General features: G+C 28.8%; 1 protein-coding gene across 3 annotated transcripts in view; it reads left to right on the top strand.

Moving 5' to 3' along the window:
- Sec10 (Exocyst complex component Sec10) overlaps nucleotides 1-22,664 on the top strand; it is a 30,693-nt gene extending 8,029 nt beyond the window's left edge. For 2 of the 3 annotated variants that reach the window (XM_014427913.2, XM_014427914.3), the window contains 11 exons: nucleotides 52-192; nucleotides 3,171-3,247; nucleotides 5,760-5,870; nucleotides 6,003-6,098; nucleotides 12,512-12,671; nucleotides 14,245-14,480; nucleotides 16,761-16,847; nucleotides 16,937-17,039; nucleotides 17,176-17,332; nucleotides 17,399-17,559; nucleotides 19,147-19,422. In XM_014427913.2, the coding sequence (XP_014283399.1) occupies nucleotides 52-192; nucleotides 3,171-3,247; nucleotides 5,760-5,870; nucleotides 6,003-6,098; nucleotides 12,512-12,671; nucleotides 14,245-14,480; nucleotides 16,761-16,847; nucleotides 16,937-17,039; nucleotides 17,176-17,332; nucleotides 17,399-17,559; nucleotides 19,147-19,245 (1,428 nt within the window). In that variant the 3' untranslated portion in view covers nucleotides 19,246-19,422. The other variant, XR_001343830.2, reaches the window with a different exon arrangement.
- The last annotated feature ends 1,620 nt before the right edge of the window (nucleotides 22,665-24,284 follow it).

Raw genomic sequence — 24,284 nt, 5'->3', positions numbered from 1 at the left:
TATTTTTTTTTAAATTGATTTTTCTATACTAAGTTGTTATTCTTTGTTTAGGGAACATTTGTTGGAAAAGATATTTTCAAAGAAATATTACCTCTTACAAAAAAAAATTTTGGCATCATGAAAGAAGTTTTTAGCAATCCAGAACAAGTTATGGCTAAATTTGTTTTAAATATTTACCACTTAAAACTACAGGTAGTTTGAAGTCTTTCTTTAGGTTGATAAGATTATTTGAGTTAATTAAAATTTTTTGTTTGTTTATTTGGAGGTTAAAATCCATATATACTCCAACTAGAGCAGGAAGGATGGTTTATTCTGTAGTTGGCTAATCTCTTTCTGCCACAGTGAAGGTCATAAGGTCAAAATTTATTCTGTTGGTTCATCATGAAATATATTTCAAACCATCTAACCTGATTTAAACAGGCTTCTGACTTAAGAATGCTAAGGGGACACCTTTACCCTCAATACCTCAAAAAGCAGAATGTTATATTTTTGTTTTAAGAAGGATATGGTTAACCCTACCAAAGTGAAAATATAAATTGAAGTTTGACCATTAAATCACATGCCAAATTCGAAAGATTCTTTCACAGTTGTATTTATGTTACAAAAGAACCTATGTACACTATAACACATACAAAAATATTTGTTAAATAAAAATCAATAAAATTTTGGTTCAGTGTGCACTTCTCACAGCTTTCATTTACCACTCTACTTTGAGTTGAAATTAATCCTTGCTTATTTCAAATCAACTAATTTTTATTATTCATGATGGCAATATTTCCCCTTACCTTATTAAAAAATAAATTTATCTATCCTAAAGGATAAATTGACATTGTAAATATTGAAACTTAATGAAGTAGTAAGGTATATTTTATTCCTGACCAGAAAAGAAAGGCTCTTCTGATAAATTTACTTTCTTAATGCTTATACAAATAGATGCAAGAAGCTCTTTATATGTTGACATGTTCTGAATTACACCAGCTTTCAATATTCTTAATCTTCATCTTCACTAAGGACCTATTAATTTTTTTAATTAGAGACACAAGTACTTTCTGTCTCTTAGGATGAGTAGGGTTATTTCTGTTGTAACGTCAATTATTTTTAAATTAAATTATTTTTTATTTTAACATTTTTAGTTTTTCAAGTATTAGTAATTTATATTATATTATGTGATCATGAACCAACATAATGTGATATGAAACCAACAAAAAGTTTATAATACTAATAATGTGGTAAAGTATTTTTTCATTATTTTTTGCTTAAACTGTTTCAAAACCGAATAACTTGGGCCATCAAACTGTAAAATCCATTGAACTGATCGCTCAACAAATCATTACATACCAATAAATGGACAGTTAGGTTATAATGGCTATAGAGTAGCAGGGTGAAAACTGACATAGTAACTGTGGTGACAGGAAAACATTTATTTATAAATTCAGTTTATTAATGTAGAGTGCTACCAATGGGTAGTTGCTCTACACGCCTGTAACACTCCATTTTAACTAAGATCAAATTTACTGAATGTATTATATAATATACAGTTGTAAATTTCAATAAAGACATTAAAAAAAAAATGAAAAAAAAAAGTTTATTAATGTATTTTTAGTGACTCACCACTACCTTCTACAATTATATAGATTAGAATTCATAATCATGAGAGATAGTTGACTGTGGATGACTTATACAAGGAGAAGATGGTTGGGGGTGTGGTCAAATTAAAACAAATAAGTTGAAGTAACTTATTTAATCGTTAAACGTGTTAAGTTAAACGTTTCGGCCAGAATTTCTAGCCTTCATCAGGGCTGTTAGTTTGAGATCTTACTGCCATGACTTGGCAGTGTTGTAACATTCCAGGCATATACCTGTCTTAAATATGTAATCCCTGTTTGTGCAAACTTTCAGTTTTGAGCTAGGCTGTTCACACACTCACACATGCACATGCACACACGCCTATGCGTTTGAAGACCATTTTTTGTGAGACTTAGTTATTTGGGCTCCTTATGGATAATATATATTTCTTATATAGGTATGTTTAAATATAAATAGCAATTTAGTGTTTCAGTAATAAATCATCCTTTTATAATCTTATTAGATTATTTTTGGAAATCATTTTTCCATTTAAGAAAAATTGAATTTTGCAGAATAAAACTAAAATTCATTTGTTACCATTAGTTTTATCATATTTTCAAAAATATACATCCAGCACACCATATATGCGACTTTAGAGATACATATAAGTACTTATGATAGTACCAAGTAGCCATCATAGTCTGTGGTAATGGTTCTTAGTTGGAGGAGTGATTATATTATGTCATTCTTTGTGATCTTTTTAATAAATTTTTATTAATGAGACAATTTTTGGATTTTAAGTACTGGAAAAAATTCCAAAGTTCTACTTAAAATGTGAAATACTATAATTATATATTGCAATAATTAATTTATGTATTACCTTTCAAATTCAGTTAAGATAATTTTTGAAAAAAAAAGTATTGTTTTTAACCACTGAGCTATCGTTGATCTTATTCTATATTATATTATCTATAACATATATAATATAATATATCTATAAACATATATTATACATGTTTTATTATCTGTATTCTATATTATCTTTTTCTTTATCTAATTTATTTATTTAATTTTTTCCTTTTGTTAGAATGATAAGGAAAACCTAGATTCTTACTATCATTAATCCTTGTCAGAAACTTTTAATTGTTATTTATTTTATTTGAAGCCTGCAAAAGTTTTAAATTCTTATTATATTTGACTTCTTTGTGTGTTAACTGCATTATTTTAATGTTATAATCTAAGTTTTGAGATATAATTTATGATTGCCTTCAAGAATATGTTATCAATTTTGAAAGTTGAAAAATAAATAACTGCTTTTATTACTAGCATACTTGTAGTAGTATGAGATTGTATATCCCTGTAGTATATATTTAATATTTTAGTGGCATCAGCTTCAGGTCTTACTTTTCTGTTAGGTTTTAAAAATAAAACTATCTATTTATAAATAAATAATTAATTTGTATCCAAAAAAGAGTTTTGGTTATCAATTAAAGAAGTATTGCGTATATTATTACAAAATTAAAAATTCATACTAGATGTTGTATGAATTTAAAATGCATTTATGAAGCTTATTTATTCTAAGGTATTGTGTTCTCTCATTACAGAAACATATTGTTAGCAACCTTTCTGACAAGTCTGATACTAGTAAATATCTAAGAAACTTAATGGAATTATATACAAGGTAATGTTTAACATTCCATTTATGATTTTTTACACTATTATATCATAGAAGATTACTTTTGATAAAATTTCTGAGTATTAGCATTATATAAACTCAGAATTAATGAAGATTTAGAAACTCATTACTGTGAACTTTTGTTTACTCTTATAAAGTATATTCTTGTAATATAGCTAACCCCCCTCTCTCTCTCTGTTTCTATTATTAGTATTTTTAATTTATAATAAATTAGGTTGGTTTTTCTATATTTGTCCTCCAGTATCTATCATCTGTTATAGATGTACTAATGATAGTAGAGAGGGAGTACAGATTACAGAATACCATAACTGATGATGTTGTCTCTATATCAAAAAGATCATTTGTATGGTGGAAGGATTTTAATGTTACTGTTATGATCAAAATTACTCATTAAAGATCTAGATATATTTAATTATATTTTTCATTATTGAATGCACTAACAGTGTGAAAAATCGAAAAAGCATAAAGAACAAAATTGTTCTCAAATGCAATTTCTATAAAATATTAAAATTCATCATCATAAATGAGTTATTTTTTAATTGAGGCTTCGTCAACACGACAGTCATTTTAGCCTCATCGGCCGGTCGAGGAAACTCAAACTCTAATGACAAATTCTTAGGGGAATTTTAATTCTAAAACAATCTTGCTTTAGATTTTTCTCACAGTTTACCTTCAAATTGTAAAAAAAAAAAAATTATTGCTAGCAGTTTTATGCATTCAGGACATATTGAATCAAAAAAGTGCCTAATATGGATTTGTCTTAAAATCTGTATCAATTAAAAAACAGTATCCTATTCCATTGGAAAATCCAAAGTCAGGTGCGCTGGAGAAGAACTGAAGATTGAGAAAAGTGAAACAGATTCTACTTTTAAGTCCAGAATGCTGAGGTAGTGCAACTCAACATGCTCAGCCACCACAGCCTAACTTTATATTGTTATTTATGATTACAATATTGGAAAAAAATTAATTAAGTTTTAGAAATGTCTAAATTAATGCAGAATAGATTAAAGGGTGTGATTAACAAAACCTCCTACTATAAAAATAAAACTTTTATAGTTAAGAATATCTAACAAATATGTTGTACCACTCAAAACATATTGAATTTATTTAATTATCTGTACAGTTCAGAGAATCAGATATTAGTCTATTGCTAATAGTAATATGTCTTCATATAATGGTAAATGTTATGTGAAAGCTTGATTGTCTGCTGAATATACTTCAAATTAGTTTTAAGCTTCAAAATGGTCTTGTTCAACATAAATATTGATGTTAGATGTGTGATATATAGAGTTGTTATAGAGTTTCAACTCCGTCAATGTATTACATACATAATAGGTGCTATCCATGTTACTTTTTGCCAAACTCTCTATCAACTACTGGCTAGATCTTCAATCTTAGTCTCTGGATGATTGTGGAAAATAGACTTATAGTCTGTTTATGACAGCCTAAAGAGGCCAAAAACTTATGAATTAAGAACTCAAGATTTCATGAAAAATTATCTGGCTAATAAAGATGATGATAATGATGTTAAACGTTCCATCAAAATTCAGATTGAGCTTTCCAGTGAGTTCTCCTCGAACAGAATTCTTAGGTAAGATATAGCTTTGGCTTACCTGTTATTGTCTTAAGTCTTAAGAAGGTTGTTAGAGCTTCTGGCAACCAAACCAGTACAACGGTATTCGGCAAACCAATGCAGTTACTAGTGCATACAAATGATATAGATATTGTTCCTAGGTCTCTCCGTACATTAGAAATAACTTTTCCTGCTCTTATGTGGTATTTTCAAGATATGTATCTGACAATCAGTGAGAACAAGATCTAGTTTGTGTGTGCTTCTGGCACTGAGGTAACACAACCTGTCGAAGGATTCATAGAATTTCAATCTATAGAGTTTTAGAAGGTGGACTAGTTCGTGTATCTAGGCTCTATTCTTAGCTCTGAAAATTATATTTCTTGAAATAAATAGGACTGATTATTATTGTCAACAGACATTATGCTTCAGAAACACCTCACCAACCAGTTAGTCACAAGAAGAACAAAAATATTACTCTACCATTCTCTGAACTGTTCTAATGAATACTACAAAGATGTGGACACTGATGAAGGCTAGGGAGAATGAATTCCTCATCTTTGAAAGAAAGATTTCATGAAGAATATTTGGTCTTGTCAAGGTTGGTTGTCAGTGGAAAAGAAGAAAGAATGTTGGGCTATATTGGGAAGCGAACATCATGAAACTTATAAGACTTGAATTATTTCACTGGTCCAGGCTGTATCAAAGTTAAATTAATTCAAACCTTTCTATTTTTAAAAATTATGAGATGGATATAAGCAATTGATTACTTATAAAATTGTATTCCTCTTATAATTTTCAATTGGAATTATTTGAGAAATTGAAACTAATTAATCATTTATTAAAATATTTTTATGAAAAATTATTATTTAAATTTTAGTTCATAGTTGAATTATATAGTCAGTTAACTTTATTTTATGATTTCAGGACTACTGAGCTATCTACGGAATTGAGCTGCTTTAAAATGGGATCTGATGATTCTTATCTTCAAAAACTTACTCATAACATATTTCAAAAATATTTAGAATCATACATAAGGTTGGTAGTTGTTTGACTTTTTATTGCTAATCCTTGTGTTATATTATGTTGCTTCTTAATTAATAAATCCCCTTGAATTTTTGTTTCTGGTTTCAGTCAATGCATTTTCTATACTTATTTTCTGTATTTCAGTGTTGAAGTGAAAGGCTTAAAGGAAAAATGCTCAACCTTGTTACAAAAATATTATGACTCCAAAGATCATCATAAACGACAAATACAGTCTGGAGGGTATGTAATAATTGATTTTATGTGTTTTCAACTAACTCCCTCTGTTTTTCTGAAGAAAAAAAAATCAATATCTGTCATAGTGTATAAACTGTTATTTAATGTCTGAAGAGGTCTCAAGGATGGTTCACTGAGAAAAAATACAAAAAATAATATTTATTTATTACAATTGATCAGTAAAGAATATGGGAAACATATTGCAGCAAAGCAATATCTGCAGAAGCATAATTAAACTTGTATTTTTTAGGTTATTACTCTTCCCAAAATTCTAATTATTTTCATACACAATATTTCTTAGAGTGATTTAAAATTGAGAATTATTATTTTATGAATCTGTTTTCTTTTAATAAAATGAAAATATTTCTGTACCATAATAGTTTTGTTGATCAATTTTCAGTTTGAAATTTACTAATTCCTGAATAATGATAGGATTATCATAAATTCTTTTTTTTTTTTTTTTGGAATGTTATGCTTAGTCATTAGGATCACGGTTCACTAACAAAATATTTGTTTAATCACAACTTGTGATTGTGTGGGATGGAATTATAGATAGTTGCATTGTCATAAGAAAGTTTGTTTCTAGTCAACTAGAAAGTGTAAATAATTTAATCATTCTATTGAATTTCAGCATAAACATGAAATTAACTCCCAAATTCAAAGAAATAGGAGCTTAGATAGAGTACTTATTAGTCAGTATTGAACACAATCAGATATGCAGAATCTATGTCACATATGATCTATATTAAATAATGGTGCAAAGATGTCCTCAGCAGAGGTCCTCGTCTTGCATGCAATATACTGCCTCTTGTGGTTTATTATATCCTCTATTCTGAGGATCTGTTCCTCCAATTCTACTGGTCTTCCTTCTTTCAAGCTCTCATTAGACGAAGATTCCTCCCTATCATCTTCCTCCGCCACATTCTATTCTTCTTCCTCTCCCGGTGTTCACTCCCGCAGGAATTGCCTAGATGGTTCTCGGACCTCCTCTTCTACTGCATTCACAATAATTGCTTGTGACAACCAATTGGCTATCACATTTTCTTTTCCTTGTTTATATATTATTTCTATGTTATATTGTGCTAGGAGCTCCTTCCAACGCGTAATCCTAGCCGAAGATTCCTTCAACTTCCCCACCCATTGGAGATGCCTGTGGTCAGTGTGTACCTTAAACCTTCTCCCAAACAAATAAGGTCTAAAGTGGTCAACAACCCATACTATTCCCAAGAGCTCTCGTTCCAACGCATTGTATCTGGTCTCCATCTCTGTTAAGCGCCTATTGGCATATGCCACTGGGCGATCTCCCCCTTTACCATCCTCAGACAACACAGCTCCCAATGCATACTCACTTGCATCTTTATTGATAGTGAATTGCCAAGTGAAGTCCCAGGAAATCAAGCACTTGTTCCTGCTGTAGCTTCTCCATGCACTGCCTGATATTGTCTTCCACCAGTGGAGTGATGATCAGCTTTCTGCCTTTCTTCAGAAGGTTGTTGAGTGGGATGAGGTACTCAGCCATTTCTGGCAAAAATCTCCGGTAATAATTTAATGTTCCCAGCAACCTCCGAACTCCTTTCACTTCCCTAGGTACTGTCATCTTCCGTATAGCTGCAACTTTATCTATGTCGGATTTAACTCCTTCCTTGGAAATCGTGTGGCCCAAAAAAAAATTTATTTATTCCTGCCCTAACGATGATTTCTCTCCCGATAATTTGAGCCCAAATTGCTTGATTCTCTGGAATACGCTGTATAAAATGTTGCACATGTTCACCTTCATTCTTACTGAACACAAGAAGATCATCCATATAAATCTGGCATACTGATTCGTCTATTCCTCTCAAAAACTCGTCTATCAGGTGCTGGAAGGTTATTGGAGCATTCTTGAGTCCAAACGGCATCCATGTAAATTCATAGTGGCCTCTCTCAAAAATGAATGCCATCTTATGTTGATCCTTAGTATGCATTTTGATTTGATGATATCCGGCCTTCAAGTCCAAAGTGCTGAATACCATCGCTGTGCTCAGCCTGTCCAAAATGTCTTCAAATCTGGGGATCGGATACTTTTCATCTATGCTATTCTTGTTCAGCTTCCTATAATCTATCACCACTCTGTACTTTTCAGTAGTTTCACCTGGCGCACTCTTCTTGTTAACCACCCACAATGGACTATTGTATGGGAATGTACTATCAATAATTATTCCCTGGTGTTTTAAACTTTTGAGTACTTCTCGGATGTGGTGGCGTAGCGCCTGCAGGTGTCTCCTCTCTTTCACATATGTAACCTTATCTTCTTTTAGTATGATCTCATGTACTGTCTTTCCAGTTGCCCCAAGCATGTCTCCTTCTTTAAAAAAAATATCTTCATATTCTCTCCTAAGTCTCTGTCTCCAGTCATTAGTGCACCCCCGGTTCTTCTTTGTCGATGACATTTGTACATTTTATCCCCCCCCCCAACCTAATTCTCCCAATTCTCCAACCCCCAACCTGAGTTGGTTAGGCCATTTTCATTTTTAGATATGGCACCAAAATAATACATCAACCCAGGATGAGTTTCTTCAGCCATTTATGAAGATAGATAGTATTTTAAAGAAATTAAACCATTTCGGGGGAAAAAAAATTAATACAGATTGATAATTTTCCTACTTCTCTCCCTCATTTTGAACTATTTGGGAATAATAAACTATAGAGTTATAATTTGCTGTTTTTTTTACATATGTTTACTCAATTACAGCGAAGTATGAACTCAATTTACTATTTTTTTTATATTCTAATAATAATGTTAATGTATTTATTGGCTTATAAACAACGTAGCCATGGAGTCTGGCCCAATCAGTGTTAGTTATAGTTCATTTGTTAATAACAGGTACAATATAAGACATGATAAAATACATGAGGACAATATAAGAAGAAAAAAAGATAAATACATTAATATAAAACAAATTGTTCACATCAATATAAACTAAGTTTATAAGTTATAAACTAAGTTAGTTGTTTTCTTAGTCTAACTAAGTTAGTTAAGTTAACTAACAAAATAAACTTAATTAAAACAGAAAAAAAAAATTACAAATTTTATAAGAAACATTGTTACATAAACTTGAATATACTTCTTTAACTAATGGGTAACAAAATATGCGCTACATTTATATGATATACCAATACACGAATAATTATTAGATCGTTAATCCAAATAAGATCTATAGTACTGTTACCATTTTTGGAAATATATGTATATTTTCCAGGCATGTCTGATAGATATCTTCCATTACATACTATTTGTCCTATAGACTCCATTGCCTTGACTAACAGCTTTCCCCTCCCATTTATTTTCGCATGTTTCACCAATCTGTTTTTGTAAACATTTGTGTTCTGAAACAATTCTGGTTCTATATTATTTAAACTTCCAATATACCCGTTAAAGTCTCCACACACAATTATATTGGTATTAGGATGGTTTGATTGGAAATCACATACTATCTTACTGATGTTCTCCAGACATTCTTCAAAATCACTGTCCTAGTGTAAATAAGCATTTCCCAACAATACATTTTTATTAATAAATTGAAAAGAAAGTATGATCATATATTGGTTATTTTCTGAAACAGTAACTTTCCCTTTATTTTTTATTATTGCATTGTATATGAATGTGACATTGATAATGTTTAATTTTAACAGTGTTACTAATAAAGGGACTGAAATTTTTTAGCCAAGGTGGAATAATAACATTATCGGTCGCTAACCAGGTTTCTCCTACACATATTGCCATTATATTATTAGTATCTGAAAGTGAACTGATGTTAAGTAAATTTTGGTAACCTTTGATTTTGTTAAATATTATCTCATATGTGTTAGGTAAATTTTGGTAACCTTTGTTATTGTTAAATATTGTCTTATATGTACTGTTAGTATGGTTAAATGAAGAGTTAAAATTACTTTGAAGCTCGAGGAGCCTTTCTTATGGTTGATGGTTATGAAGTCACGAGTCTTTTTCTGAAGGGTAACTGCTGGGTAAAGTAAATCTCAGCCAGAACTCAAACTCTTTTAATCTTTCATTCAACTTTCTTTTTTCCTGTAATTAGTTGTCTTGCTCAATTGTAGATGAAATTTATAACATATTTTCCACTTCCTGCGGACGATATAGATTGCCTTTAACTCTGAAAAACTCCTTCTGTATGATGCACGTTTATCCAAAACTTTTAGTTTATTAATACAACTAAAATTTTGTCTGCCTTCCTCCCTTTCTTCTGATGACCTGTCATAGCTTACTCTATAATTATTTCTAGTTAAATTGTCTCTTCTTTTCATTATTGCTTGTTTAACCTTATAATTATTGAGGGAAAACAAGATTCTAATTAATTTTTATTCTGATTAATTAATTGGTCTATCTGAGACATTCCCAAAATACTTCTTCATGGGCATATAGAATTAAATTCCATAAATTATAAGAAAAGAAAATGTATATATAGCTTTTTTATGTAAAATATGTTTTAGAACAAAATTGGTAAGAAATATTTTCCTATTTGTGAATTTTATCTATTCGAATTTGAAACATATGTTTCTCCATTTTTTTTCCTATGCGTTTAGTACTCAGTGTAAGAAGTTACATAATTTTTTTCTTTATATAGGTTAGAAAACTACAACCTTTAAAATCTTTCATATTCATTCTCAATTAGGAATTATACACTGTATCAGAAACTATTCTAAAACAACATTTTATGATTTTGAATCTTTTTTAAATTTAATCTGATAACTTGACAAAAAGCATCTTCACAGCCTTGAAATCCTTGAATTATGCTTAAATTTTTTCATAATAAATTGTTGAACAATATCCTGCAATTCTAAAATGCTTAATTGCCGCAAGAGCAGTATTGCAGTATTTGCCAGATTTTGGGTGCTAAACAATATTATTGCTGACAAAGGTCCTCAATTTATTTCAGAGCATTTTCAATGAGATATGGGGTCAAACACACCACATCAACACTACTATCCAAGACAAATGGACAAGCAAAGAGGTTCATTCAAACATTTTTTCTTACTGTAACTCTTCTCATAAAACAACACGAATTTCCCCCATAAAGGCATTTCTTGGGAGGAGAATCAATTGCTAGAAATTGATTGTTGGGAGGTGTAGGCAATATGGTGATTAACCGAGGAACAGAAAGTAATGGGGTGGTCATTAGGCATTTAATGAGGAAGTTAGTGTTGGATTTGAGAAGAGATTTGAAATGAATGACAATGGCCTGAGTTTTACAGTGTTTAACTTGAATTTATTTAAGTTGATATAGCCTATGCTGTAGCTTCGGGTTTAGATTGAATAAATAAAACAAAACATTCTAATTTCCATGTTTTATTCGGAACTAGATCTTTCACAAATCCTTCTACAAACTTTACATTTTCCTGATATAATCCTATTTGTAAGATATAGTCTAAGGCCTAGTAAAAGATTCATTAATTGTTTTCCAAATGTTATTGAATTAATTTTTCTCCTGATATTTTTTTTTTCCCCAGTGGAAGTAGAGATGCTTTTTATAGATTGTAATAGATTAATAGATTTGTAAACTGGCTTTTGTTATTATACAAATTCTTTCATTAATTGCTCCATATTCAGTCATATCAGGCTAAAAGCTATTTCTGTTTATGAATCATGTTTCTTTTATTGTCACTGTTGATTATTATATATTTGTCCTGACTTTGAGGTTGTGATAGTTAAACATTGGCAAGGGCCCAAGATTTTCTAGTTTAGAAGAGCATTGTGGTTTTAGTTCCCATATAGTCCACAGGGTTAGCTAATATTTATTCTGTGGTAGTTCTGAGAAATGAATCTTGTTATTCCCATTCTGAGACTTATTCTCCCTGATTGAAAGTATCACGAGTTTCTCATTGAGAGTATCCCTGTCCGATTTTTTCCAGGGCTGTAACATCTATTGATATTTTTTTCATTTCCTCTCCTCCCCTTTTCCATAATCCTTGCTTTTAAACTTCTGGCATTCCAGATGCCCAAAATTTTGTTATTCTAATCAATTTTAACTTTGTGATATTGCTTGAGACTTAATTAGCTAGTGACATAGAGAGGCATTAGTCAAGGTCTCACAATGCAGCTATTAGCTTGTTCCCTTTGACCTTTTTTTTAACTATATGAGATGTTGACCAAAGCCATCCTCTTTCCCCAAGGAGTGGGAACCAGCTTTCATTCAGTTTTCATTTATTGTTATATTATCCTAATTTGAACTTGTTAAAAAGTTTGGTTTTTAAATTGATTTAATAGAATATTATTTTCATGAAAAGTAGTATTTTTTATTTATTATATCAACTTACCTTCCTTGGTATCATAACAAATATTGGTTGCATGAGGCCTCAAACTTTAATCATGCTGATGCCCAGTTAAGGAATCTTAAAAGTAAATTATTAACTTTTTTTTGCAGATTCCAAGATTTTAGACGAGATCTTCAGGCTGTTATTGGCACAAGGGCTAACATTAACATTGCTCAAATTGAAGATTATGGAGGAGAAACATTTTTATCTGAAGAATTAGTTATTAGTCTTATACAAGAGTCTAAGCAAGCATTTTACAGATGTAAATTGGTGAGAAAAATCATTTAATTTAATACGCAATTAATTTATTTTATTATGGTATCAGCTATATTATTTTCCTTTTTCTTTCTTACTTGTTTCTTAGTCTTCAGTATCTTATGATTTATTTATTCTTTTAAATATTTTAAGTATCATATTTCAGCTAAATTAGTTGAATATTTTACTGTTATAGCTTACTATGTTTAGATTAAAATGGTATTTTTAATATTAAATGAGAGATTCAAAAGGAATCTGAATTGAAGGAAAATTGATTTTCACAAACAAAACAAAAAAAAAAAAAAAAGTTTATCTTTAAAATTTGGAGAACCATCGATCACAGATATGATTGGAAATGAATGCTAAAAAACAATGAATATAGAACTGAAATAAAGTAATTTAATAAAAATATGATATTCATTAATTTTGTGTCTAACTTCATTTTTATCAGAGTTAAGCAGTAATTGATTACTCTTTAATTTTGAGTACAAAGTATAATCCTACACAACAATTATGATTACTTTTGTGATTCATTACATCAAATGTAAATGATTAGGTAACTTTTTCAAACTCAAAAATTATGAGCAAACTTTTAATCATTTATCTTGTACTTCAGTACTGTGTAATTGAAAATTTTGGTAATATCTTAACCAATTATTTTTATATTCAAATAAAATTTACTTTAAAACTTTGAGTAATCTTTTAATTGTATTACAACCATCCATGGAGTGCAGTGGTTGATAAAAAAACAGTAATTTTTTACCTTTACTACCTGACAGGAGGGTTTACCAACCTGGGCCCCGTTTCATAATAAAGTACAAACTAATACTATTAGTCTTGTAGATTTATCTTAATTCAATTACACAGACTTGTACAATAGTAACTTATACTTTAGTATTTTTTAACTCCTGTAACGTCACCAATAGTCCTCCCTATCATGAAAAAAAATAAGTATTAGTATTATTACCACACTAATTTCTACACTTGTACTATGAACTGATACTATTAGCTTTCATTATGAAACAGGGCCCAGGAATTGATTATGGCTGATAAAATAGAAAATAAATTATATTATAAATAATTTATTTATTTATAAATTCTATAGCCAGAATTCAATTGGGGCAGTGATCGGTTGTCCACTATGAGCTTCCTCAGTGAACATTTTATTAGATTTTAACTGCATACAATGCCTCTCATGTTTTTCATCATTTCCATGTTGAGTACTGAGTTATTGTTTAAATTAATTTTATTCTTTGAACAGCATTTAGTAGTTATGACTGAAGGCAATTACTCTTTAATATTTAAAAATAAACTTAAACAAACACTGAGAGGTAACAATTATTTCAATCTGACTATTTATAAATCAATCAGAACTTTTTTTTATGTCCCAATTATAAGCAACTCATATTCATTAAAATATATTGTTTTCAGTATTAACTTTATTATATATGAGTCAATCATTTAATCCTTTTAATTATTACCGACATATACTACTAATTTATTCCTGTATCATATGTATTGGATATTGTTAACACTTCTTCTAATAATTATTTATAGGTATGATTCATTTTTATCATTTTTTTTTTAGCTCTCTAAACCTGCAGACTTAGCAAGTAATGCAGTCCAGCTGTTAGAAGTTCTATTAAATTGTATTATAATTGATCATGTTGATTATGCTGTAGAATTAGCTTTACAAGCAGTACCGATTCCTGAAAGTAAAACACAGGCTCAGCCAATTTATTTCTTTGATGTTGTAAGGCAGGCAAATACTATTGTGCATCTTATTGAAAAACACTTCAACGATTCTGCTCTTCCTTTAGTAATGTATGTAGAAATATGGAATGAAGTAGAAAACATTATTTATTTTTTTCATGAATAGAATGGTGTCCTGGTGGATAATATTGTTGTAATACAGCAAAACCTCACTAATCCAACATCCATGAGAGCAGTCATAGGTTGGAATGTATAGAAATTTTGATTAATCAGAGATGAAAAAATATGGTGGAAGATCGCTGATTGACCGTGTGTAGTAATAAATGGAATATGGTCTGAGTGCGGTCAAATAAAACTCAAATAGCAATGACTATTAATTGAACCAACGTTTTCCCCCACTTCGTCTGGGCAAAAAAAAAATACAAACTCTTAACATAAGTAAAAAATTAAATGGATATATTATATGGATATTATATGAGTAAAAAAGTAAATTGAAAAATCCATCTAATTTTTTACTTACGTTAAAATAGTCATTACTATTTGAATTTTATTTGATTGCACCCGGACCATATTCCATTTATTATGAAAAAATATGTGTTCTACATATAATTTTTTTCCACTTCACTACATATACTATATTTATAATAAAATGTATACTTTCTATACAAAATAAAAAGTATGTGTAATTTATTAAATAGTAGTTTACTTATTTAGATTCTTAAAATAAATACAATATGTAATAATATATCATGTTATGCAGTTTATTTTCACATAAGTTAGAATGTTCACATCCAAGTGAGATGGTACACTATCAACAAGCAAAATTGCTTTATGGGGCAGGTGCTTTAGAAATTTAAAAAACAGTGTATAGTTAAAAATAATTCCACTTCACCTGACCAAATTTGAAGTAAATGTGAAAGAGTTCCTACTAAAATGATAAGAAATGAAATCAAAAGTAGGTTTTATTCTGGTACACCTAGTCCCCTTAGAATTATAAAAATGTACAGTTTAAGTGACATTTATCTACCTTATAATGATATAAAAAAATTAAATATAAAATTATGGATATTCAAAAATAGTAGACCAAAGAAATCTAATGAAACAATTCATTAATTACTATTTAGTCTTATTTCTTGCCTTTCAGACAATCCACCATAGAGAGGGTTTCATTTGGATTAAAGTTTTTGAATTGAAGTTTTTTGAGAAATATTTATTCTTAACTAGCTGGTTCCGTGTTTAAGGAATGGGACTCTAGAAGGGTGGTTGGAAGTTGGAATAGCAAAAGTCTGATTACCGAGGTTCTACTGTTATAAAATATTAGTTTTTTCTTCCAATTTACAAAAATTGTATGAATATATATTTATAAAATAAAATATAATAGATCATCCTATAAAAATACTTAAATAAGTAAAATACAAGGTCGTTACTAAAGTTTCTGAATATAAAATAAGTTTTACATAAATTTTAGTTTAAAATCTACTCATTAAAATTATTCTTCAAAATATAGACCATCATGGTCCATTACTTTAACCCATATTTCTGTCAGAAGATCAATTTGGTGGTGACATAAGGTGAAAAATTTCTCAATATCTGATTTGACATCCTCGTTGTTTTTGAAGTATTGGCATTTCGAAAAATGCCCCATTTACCAAAAAATTACTTAGTCAGACAGTGCAAAATCAGGGATGTAAAGAGAGTGAGGTAAAGTGCTAACACCATCCATATCTTAAAATTTTTCTTTGACTAAAAAAATTGGACTAGGAAAGGCAAAGATTGTAAATAAAAGTTTTTATTTTTTTTTATTAATATGAAAATTTGTATAAATTTTTATTTTTTTCCATTGCTATATTAATTTGTACGGGTTTTTGTAGGAGTGTAACATGAATATCAGCTTTGTTTTTCCCCCTCCAAAAAATGATAGAAATAATAGAATTAAAATGGAGAATTTAATGTCAGCAATGAATTAATGCACAAAGACTTTTGAAACAACCTAGCGATTTCTCCACTTCAATTTTTTTAAACAAACATATTTGATTTTCATTAATAACAACTTTCGGAAGATCCTTTTCTAATTCACAAAGGGTCCTTAATGAGGTCTATATCACAGATAGAAATTTCCACTAGTATCAAGTTTATATGACCATATTCATAAAATTGAACAGTTTATTGATTTATGGAATCCACTCTTTCATCATTGTTGAATTCCCATTACAAAACATGACAATTGTGTATACATAGTACATAGTATACATCTTTTGAAAAACTAATGATTCAGCATAGATGTAAATACTATAATTAAAAAATGAATTCCCTGATAAAATGAAGATATTCGTGGAAAATCAACATAACTTATGAGATATTCAGACAAGTAAATAAAAATGTTTGTTGTAGGTCAACTTCTAAACATGGGGAATGTGTAATGAAAAAAAAATTCTTGCTAAACCATTTAGAACAAAAACTGGACAATGGTATTGATAGGTTAGTTGATCAATTCTCTGAATTATAATTTAATCATAATCAGTATGAATTAAAATATTGTATACTCATAATTTATTTAATTATTTAAGGGCACTGAATGCTATAGTTGGGTGGGTAAAAGTATTTCTCCAATCAGAGCAGAAAAAGACAGATTTTAAACCTGAAACTGAGTTGAATACCCTATCTTCCCCTGTAAGTTGAAAAATAAAACAAAAAAAACTCATAATAAATAAAAGCATTGCATGTATTAATTTTATTTTATTTTAATAATAAATTCATATTATTTAATGTTTTTATTTGTTGTTTTAACTTTTTTGTTTTTTTGGAGGCCTGTATAGCTGTAGTGGAGTACTTTAATGATAATGTCAAGCATATTAGAGCCTGTCTGGATGGTAGAAACATTGAATGTGTGATGACAGAATTGGGCTGTCGTTTTCACAGAGTAATTTATGACCATTTGCAACAATTTCAATACAATTCAACAGGTAACTAATTGCTGTGGATAATCATAACTATTATAGTTTAATTTTAACTATAAAAATTATTTTTAGGTGCCCTTTGTGTTATATGTGACATGAATGAATATAGGAAATGTGTGAAGGAACTTAATTCTGGTCTGGTTATTACTTTGTTCGATACCTTACATGCTCTTTGTAATGTGCTGCTTGTAAAACCTGAAAATCTAGACCAAGTGTGTACAGGTGATCAGTTGGTATGTAGATATTTCAGTAATGTATTTGCATATAAGTATATCTTAATTAAGTCAGCTAATACTTTTGGAATATGTAATTAAATCCCCCTATTTTAATTTCCTGGTAAATTTAAAAATATTATGGATTCTTTCTTTTTGTAGAATAATTAAAACAGTTATACATATTTTTGATTCATTCAGTTAAAAGTTATACCTTGTATTTGAATATTGTTTTAAGCTTAAATAGATCATTTATTCATTATTATTTGTAGATTTTGTTATTCTTGCCATCAAAGACTTTTTTTTATTAATAATAGAGTTTGATTAGAGAAAAGTTAGCTCAATCTTAGTAATATAATAAATACTCAAGAGGAATATTATTATTTATCATAACAGAGGATTTTCGTACTCAAACCTTTTTTATATTTGATAAGTCAAATAATCACTAGACCACTGGCTCCCAACAAGTTTTTTTCAAGTACAGTAGAACCTCACTAATCTGACCACTGTGGGTCCATGGATAGGTTCGTTCAGTTAAAAGATTGAATATACTAGATAAGTAAAACATTATGAGTTTTAAGTATGAAAAAAATATCCTGAACTCTCTGGAACTAATGTTCAATACATATAGAGTGTAACATATAAGAACCAGGAAACTAAAGGGACTGATTATATACCTTAACTATGGTAACAATAAAAAGCCCTTATTAACCATCATCTTTTTTTAAATTTTTAATAGTTTCTTGGGAAATTAAACTTTATTTATTTTTTTCATTCTCAACTTTTTCTCATTGAAATCCTTCTATATCTTCCAAAAATGACCTTTCACAAAATCTGAATATACCATTGGAAGGGGTGAGAAATTTCCTACCAGTTTAGAGTATCAGATATTATTTGGCTAGAAACGTAATGTTTACAAAAATGTATTGAAATATGATAAATTGTGTGAACATTCGCACCATGGATTGTTTTTTACTAAATTTACCAAGCATAAACCGTTCCAGAAATGATAAGTCTTCAGAGAAAACTAATGATCTTTAAAACTATGTTGATTCCACAAACCCTGGTTTTCTAAAAACTATTAAGAAAATAATAACCAGCCCAAAATATTTCCAAAAAGAAGGCTTCTCCACACCATAGTGCACAAAATTCTAGGGCAGAATAATTTATATCAATACCACATGACCAGTGTCTTAAGTCCTCTAGAAGATATAATCATCAGAGAAAATTATAATCAAAAAACTTTTTTTTTTTTTAAAATAACAACAATTATTTTTATTTATCTGATGGATAGGAGTACAAAGAAAGGAGGAAGTTATTTATAATATATATTTTAAATATTTTCCTTTTTACAAAAAAAGGGAGTCTCTGATGCATAAGAAGATTCTTATGATGAGCTACTGCTTAACATTAAATTTATTCATAACATTTAAAAAAAAAAAATTCAATGATATTTCACAGACCACTTAACCATCATTCACTACCACCTGTTGGAAAACATGCTAAACTAATATTATCTTTATATATATGCATATATATATTTATATATTTTTTCTTACTTTCATTTATATGTTTTTATCTTTTACAATTGTAAAACGTTTGTTATAGTCTCTCTTAGATCGTTCAGTTGTTCTGAATTTCATCCAGCTAAGAAATGATTACAAGACTCAGAAGTTATCTAATTTTCTGAAAGGAATGTCTGCTTGATATTGGATGGTATTCATATCTGAACTTCTCTTCAAAAACTGTGATTCATATTTAAATATTTTGTATTATGATCGACATTATTTTAGTGTATTGTAAGTACTTTATGTACTTATTGTAAGTATTTTATTGTATTGTATATAAAAATCAACCAAATAAACTTGTTATTTTTCTGTTTTATTATCAGCCAATGTTTTAACCAACTATAGTCATCTTCATTATCCAAGCCGGGACTAAGTAAGGAAGTTATTTCTCCCCATTTTTTTTATTATTTTAATCAAAACTACTTGATGGCTTACTTCACAGCAGAGCTAAGTATATTTCGACTAACTTTTTGGGAAAATTTCAACTTTTTAATTAATTTTCCTAAAAGAGAGAACCTTTAGTTCTATTTTTCCTAATGTTAGTGGAAATGTACTTGACTCTTCTGTGAAGTAGGCCATCGATACAGTTCATAGTCAGAATTGATGACTCTGCCAACCGTAGTTGGAGATTATAAAAAATAGTGGCTGTTTCAAAATGTTAATTAAAAATTAATTTTTCATACAGAGCTCCATATATTCAAAACTAAACACAGCACTAAAAAATCGTAGTAGGATTACAAGTAAAAAGTAGAGTAAATTCGCTAAAATTGAGCCCTAATAGAGCATTTTATGTTCAATAGTTCTTGAGATACAGTTTTATAAAATCAACATTTGTTTTCAAGTAACGAAAAAATCAATATTTTGTGAATTTATTTCAGCAAATATTATGAAAACTACTACTTCCTACGAAAAATTTACAGATGTCTATTAGCTCTCAATCAAGGAGTAGGAGTAAATTTCCATGTTATTTGCCAAAATAAATTCAAATAAAATATTGATTTCTCATTTAGAAAAAAACTTTAGATTTATAAAAAATCATATCTCAGGAACTATTAGACTTACAGGTTCCTATTAGAACTCAAATTAAAGCTAGTTTAATGTACTATAATGTAGTTAATAGCACTTATCTTTGTAGGAGCAGCAGTTTCCTTGATATTCACGAAATATTGATTTTGTGTTATTTGGAAAAAGATATTGCTTTTTGGAAAACTATATTTCAAGAACTATTGGATGTAAAGAGCTCTATTAGAACTCACATTTTAGAAAATTCACTCTACATTTAATAATGTTCTTTGGAGTTTTTTAAGCACTGTTGATAGTTTTAAAGATATGGAGTTACAAATGAAAAATGAGATAAACTTTTGTTTATTGTATATTGAATTTTGTAGTACATTTTAATTTTTACCTAATGTTTGAGTTAAATTAATGATTTTTTTCTGGATTAACCTGCTATGTCTTGTATCAACTAGAACAGGTAATTAGAGTTTTACTGTATTTAATTTTCTTTGAAATGCATAAAGTTGATCTGTTTCTTTTTCTGTATTAAGAATTAAAGATTTATTTTTGTGAGTGTACATAGTGCTGTATTGCTCAAACTACGCTCAGTAAATATAGTAACTCAGTAAATGTTTGCTGTCAGAACTTTTATTTGTACATTTACATTGCATATACGAGAAAGAATTAAATATATAGATTGTTTCAGGAGGAAATATCAGTAATTAAGGGGAGATTATTTTATCAAAAATGTATTTCAGTGCCATCAACCTCACTTTCCTATCTCAGTCTGTTGTCAATATATATGATTTTTTTATGTTTTTCCAAATAATCCATATTTCGTAATTGTAACTAAAGATTTCTTAAATTTTTCCTCTATTATCTAACCTACAACAGATTTCCAATAGGAAAACAACTAATTTGTAGGGAAATAGTACTTTGTTGGTTGATTGTAGCACCAAATGCAAAGTGAACAGGTAAAAATGGATAATTTCAGGAAATGCTTGGTCAAATAAATTTTTGATGTTTAATTCGGGGATTTCATATATGTTGATTCATTTCATCTACTTTCCAACATTATACCCAACATTGCGAAGCTATCTCAATTTCAAAGAAATATTGAGTTTGGAAGGTTAAAAAACAGAAACCTATAAAAATATGAGTACTTAGTACTATTTTTGTTATAATTTTGATAGTCCTAATAGTAAGTACACCTGTCTGAGTTGATATTTCATACCAACTTCAGCTTGAGTTGATACTGGCAAAATGTATATTAAATTTTTTTTTTATATTTCAAAACTGTAATTAATCTTTCCTGAAGATAATAAAAATAGGACAAAAAATTGTATTGAAATAAATAATAAATTAAATTCATTTCTGATAAAAACTATAATGCATTAGGTTTCCAATTTTTAAAACATTGTTATGTATACAAAATCTGGGCCTTGTTGACCTGTGTAAACAATGTCCTAACTACCAAAAAAGATTTTTTCAGTTGTTCTGTAATTCAGTAATACAAATTAATTTTTTTATTCTTTTTCCCTTATGTTTGATTTCATTAAAAAAAAAAAAAAATGTTTTTTAGAGAAGAAATTCTTTGTAAAATTGAAACAATAAGGGAGATGAAAGATTTAAATAAAAAAAAAAAACTTATATGAAGGTACTTTCCTATGAATAATTTTCTATGTAAAAAAGTGATATTGCAAGAAATAATCCCCATTTAAAGTTTTTAGAGAAATCAAAAATGTTGGGTGGAAACAGCAGTAGCCTAAGTATAAAACGGTTTTTCAATTTTTGTTAGCTATAAAACTCAGATAAAAAACAGTATCAGTATCACTGATATTCCAGTTTTTAATCCACTTTAGAAACATATTGGGGGAAAAACTAGAACCAAAATAATACTAGTTAATTATAATGTACGTATTTCATTTTTTTTTTTTTTTACATCAATCAAAAATGCATAAGATTTTACTGAATATTTCCCAAAATTATCTATTTTTACTTCTTTACTTTGCATGTGGGCTACACTCTCTTAACAGTGCAATATTTTCCTATGAATTGGTCACTACCTTAAGTAAATTCATAGCAGACTACAAAAATGGTGATAAAAGTTAAGAAATCTTCAGTTAGAGCAAGCTGAATTTTTATAAAAGAAAAAAGAAGCAATAACATAGTTTTTGCTTAAGAATCATATGCAAGTTGAGATAGGAAGGTGAAGTTAATCGCAATGAACTTCATTTTTGGTAAACTAACACTGAATAAGTAATTTTCTCCTGAAGCACCCTGTACGCAGGATTTTTCATAACATATTTTAACACTTTTCACTGCATATTTTAAGGTTTAGTACTATATATTTTATGTTATTAGTATAAGACTAAAAATCTCGTCTGTGATAATATGTAAACAAGTTCTTTTGCTGAATTCCTGTTATTAAATTTTTTAGTTAATGAGTTTTGACTCTGCAAGTAAAATTTATTTATATTATGAAAGTATTTATCATTATATTATTATGATATGTTTATCTCTTATGATTGTAAATAAAATTTTTAATAGATGTAAAGTTAATGACCTTGTTATTACTACACCCAAATGGAAAAAGATCGTGAAAGATTTTGATTTTTAAATAATGCACACAGATAAATATTTGTATTTATTATTTACACTATATACTTTATACATACAGAATTATGTATTTACACTCAAATGCACATAAATAGTAGTTTTTATAAATAAACAAATCTCTAATATTTGATAATCAGATCTGATTATTTTTTATTTCATGGTTCTTTGGTATTTCTTCAACTTTTATGAAGTATCAAAGAACCTTTCATTGAACTAATGTTGATATAACATTTAAATACTGTTAGGGGAGACTGTTGTACCTATTGTACTTTAGATAATTTTTTTTTACACAAGCTATGATTTATGGAATAGAGCTGTGCTAAGATTAAGTTGAGTACACACTACTAGGAGAGTAGTTGTCCATGTACTTGCTTTCAAGTTTAATAGGAATAATAATATTAGCTTTTAAATCAGCAACTTTTGGTTTTGTTATTTATTTTTTTACAAGCTGACAGCTATTTTTTATGTTATAAATCATGCTCTACCTGAATCACTGCTGAATATTTTTTTTTCTTTTTGATTGCCCCTACGTGGGTATTTCTGACATTTGGGAGGGAGATAGGGGTTATCTTATAGGTAACCAACCTATTCTAACCAGAGCGAGAGGGTTAAGTTTTCCTTCTGTGGGACCGCCACAAAATGAAAGTCAACCCACCCAGACTTAAATTGAACCGGCACCACTGCAGACCAGGGGTTACTAAGATGACCTAACTCCCATAGCCACATGGAAGAGGGAGAATATGTTTTGGTAGAATTTGAGTGAAAGGGCTGGGCCATTAGTGTAAGAGGTTAGAAAAAATAATTCCTAAAGATCAACATCATTTTTAATATCACATAAACTTCTACAAACAAATTGGAAATGAAAAACAATTAGTGAAAGGATCTGAAAAAATTTATGATTTAGAGGAAGATATTGTGATAAAACTATTAACATCAGATCAATAGACTTAAGAGGATCGACTAGAACTGATGGAAGAATTTGGTTGTAACTTTAAAGGATTTCATTTATTAATTTTGGGTAAAATTGGATTAAAATGCTTAATTTTTCAATTGTTTTGTAATTTTAAGTTATACATTTCTCATTCTGTTTAATATGATAAACTGGGTGAGCACATTACAAAGATAGATGGAGTAGATAACAATGCCAAGAAATATGCTATACATAAAATTAATTGCAAAGAATGTAGAAAACAATATCATTTAGGTGAGACCTCACAAAACCTTGAATAATACAATAAAATAACACAAAATTAACCAAAAAAAAATATTCAAGAGCATTAAAACCACAGCTTTAGCGAAATACAATAAACAAAATAATCACACTTTTGATTTCAGTAAAGTAAATTTCAATTATTTTTATTTTAATTATTTTAAATATAACATCAGATAGTAAAACAAGAAAAAACTTATATATACATAATTTACAATAACAAGTTTACCTACCTTAATATTTATAGTTATATGTGTGTATATATATATATATATATATATATATATACACACACACCACTATAAATATTAAGGAATAGGTAAACTTTAAACCAGACATAGAAGGAATAGTTC

The sequence above is a fragment of the Halyomorpha halys genome, unplaced genomic scaffold (assembly GCF_000696795.3).
Source record: "Halyomorpha halys isolate HHAL.00 unplaced genomic scaffold, Hhal_1.1 Scaffold680.1, whole genome shotgun sequence".
Classification (NCBI taxonomy): Eukaryota; Metazoa; Arthropoda; class Insecta; order Hemiptera; family Pentatomidae; genus Halyomorpha; species Halyomorpha halys.
Note: the sequence above shows the minus strand (reverse complement) of the source record. Positions and strands in the feature narration are given on the sequence as shown.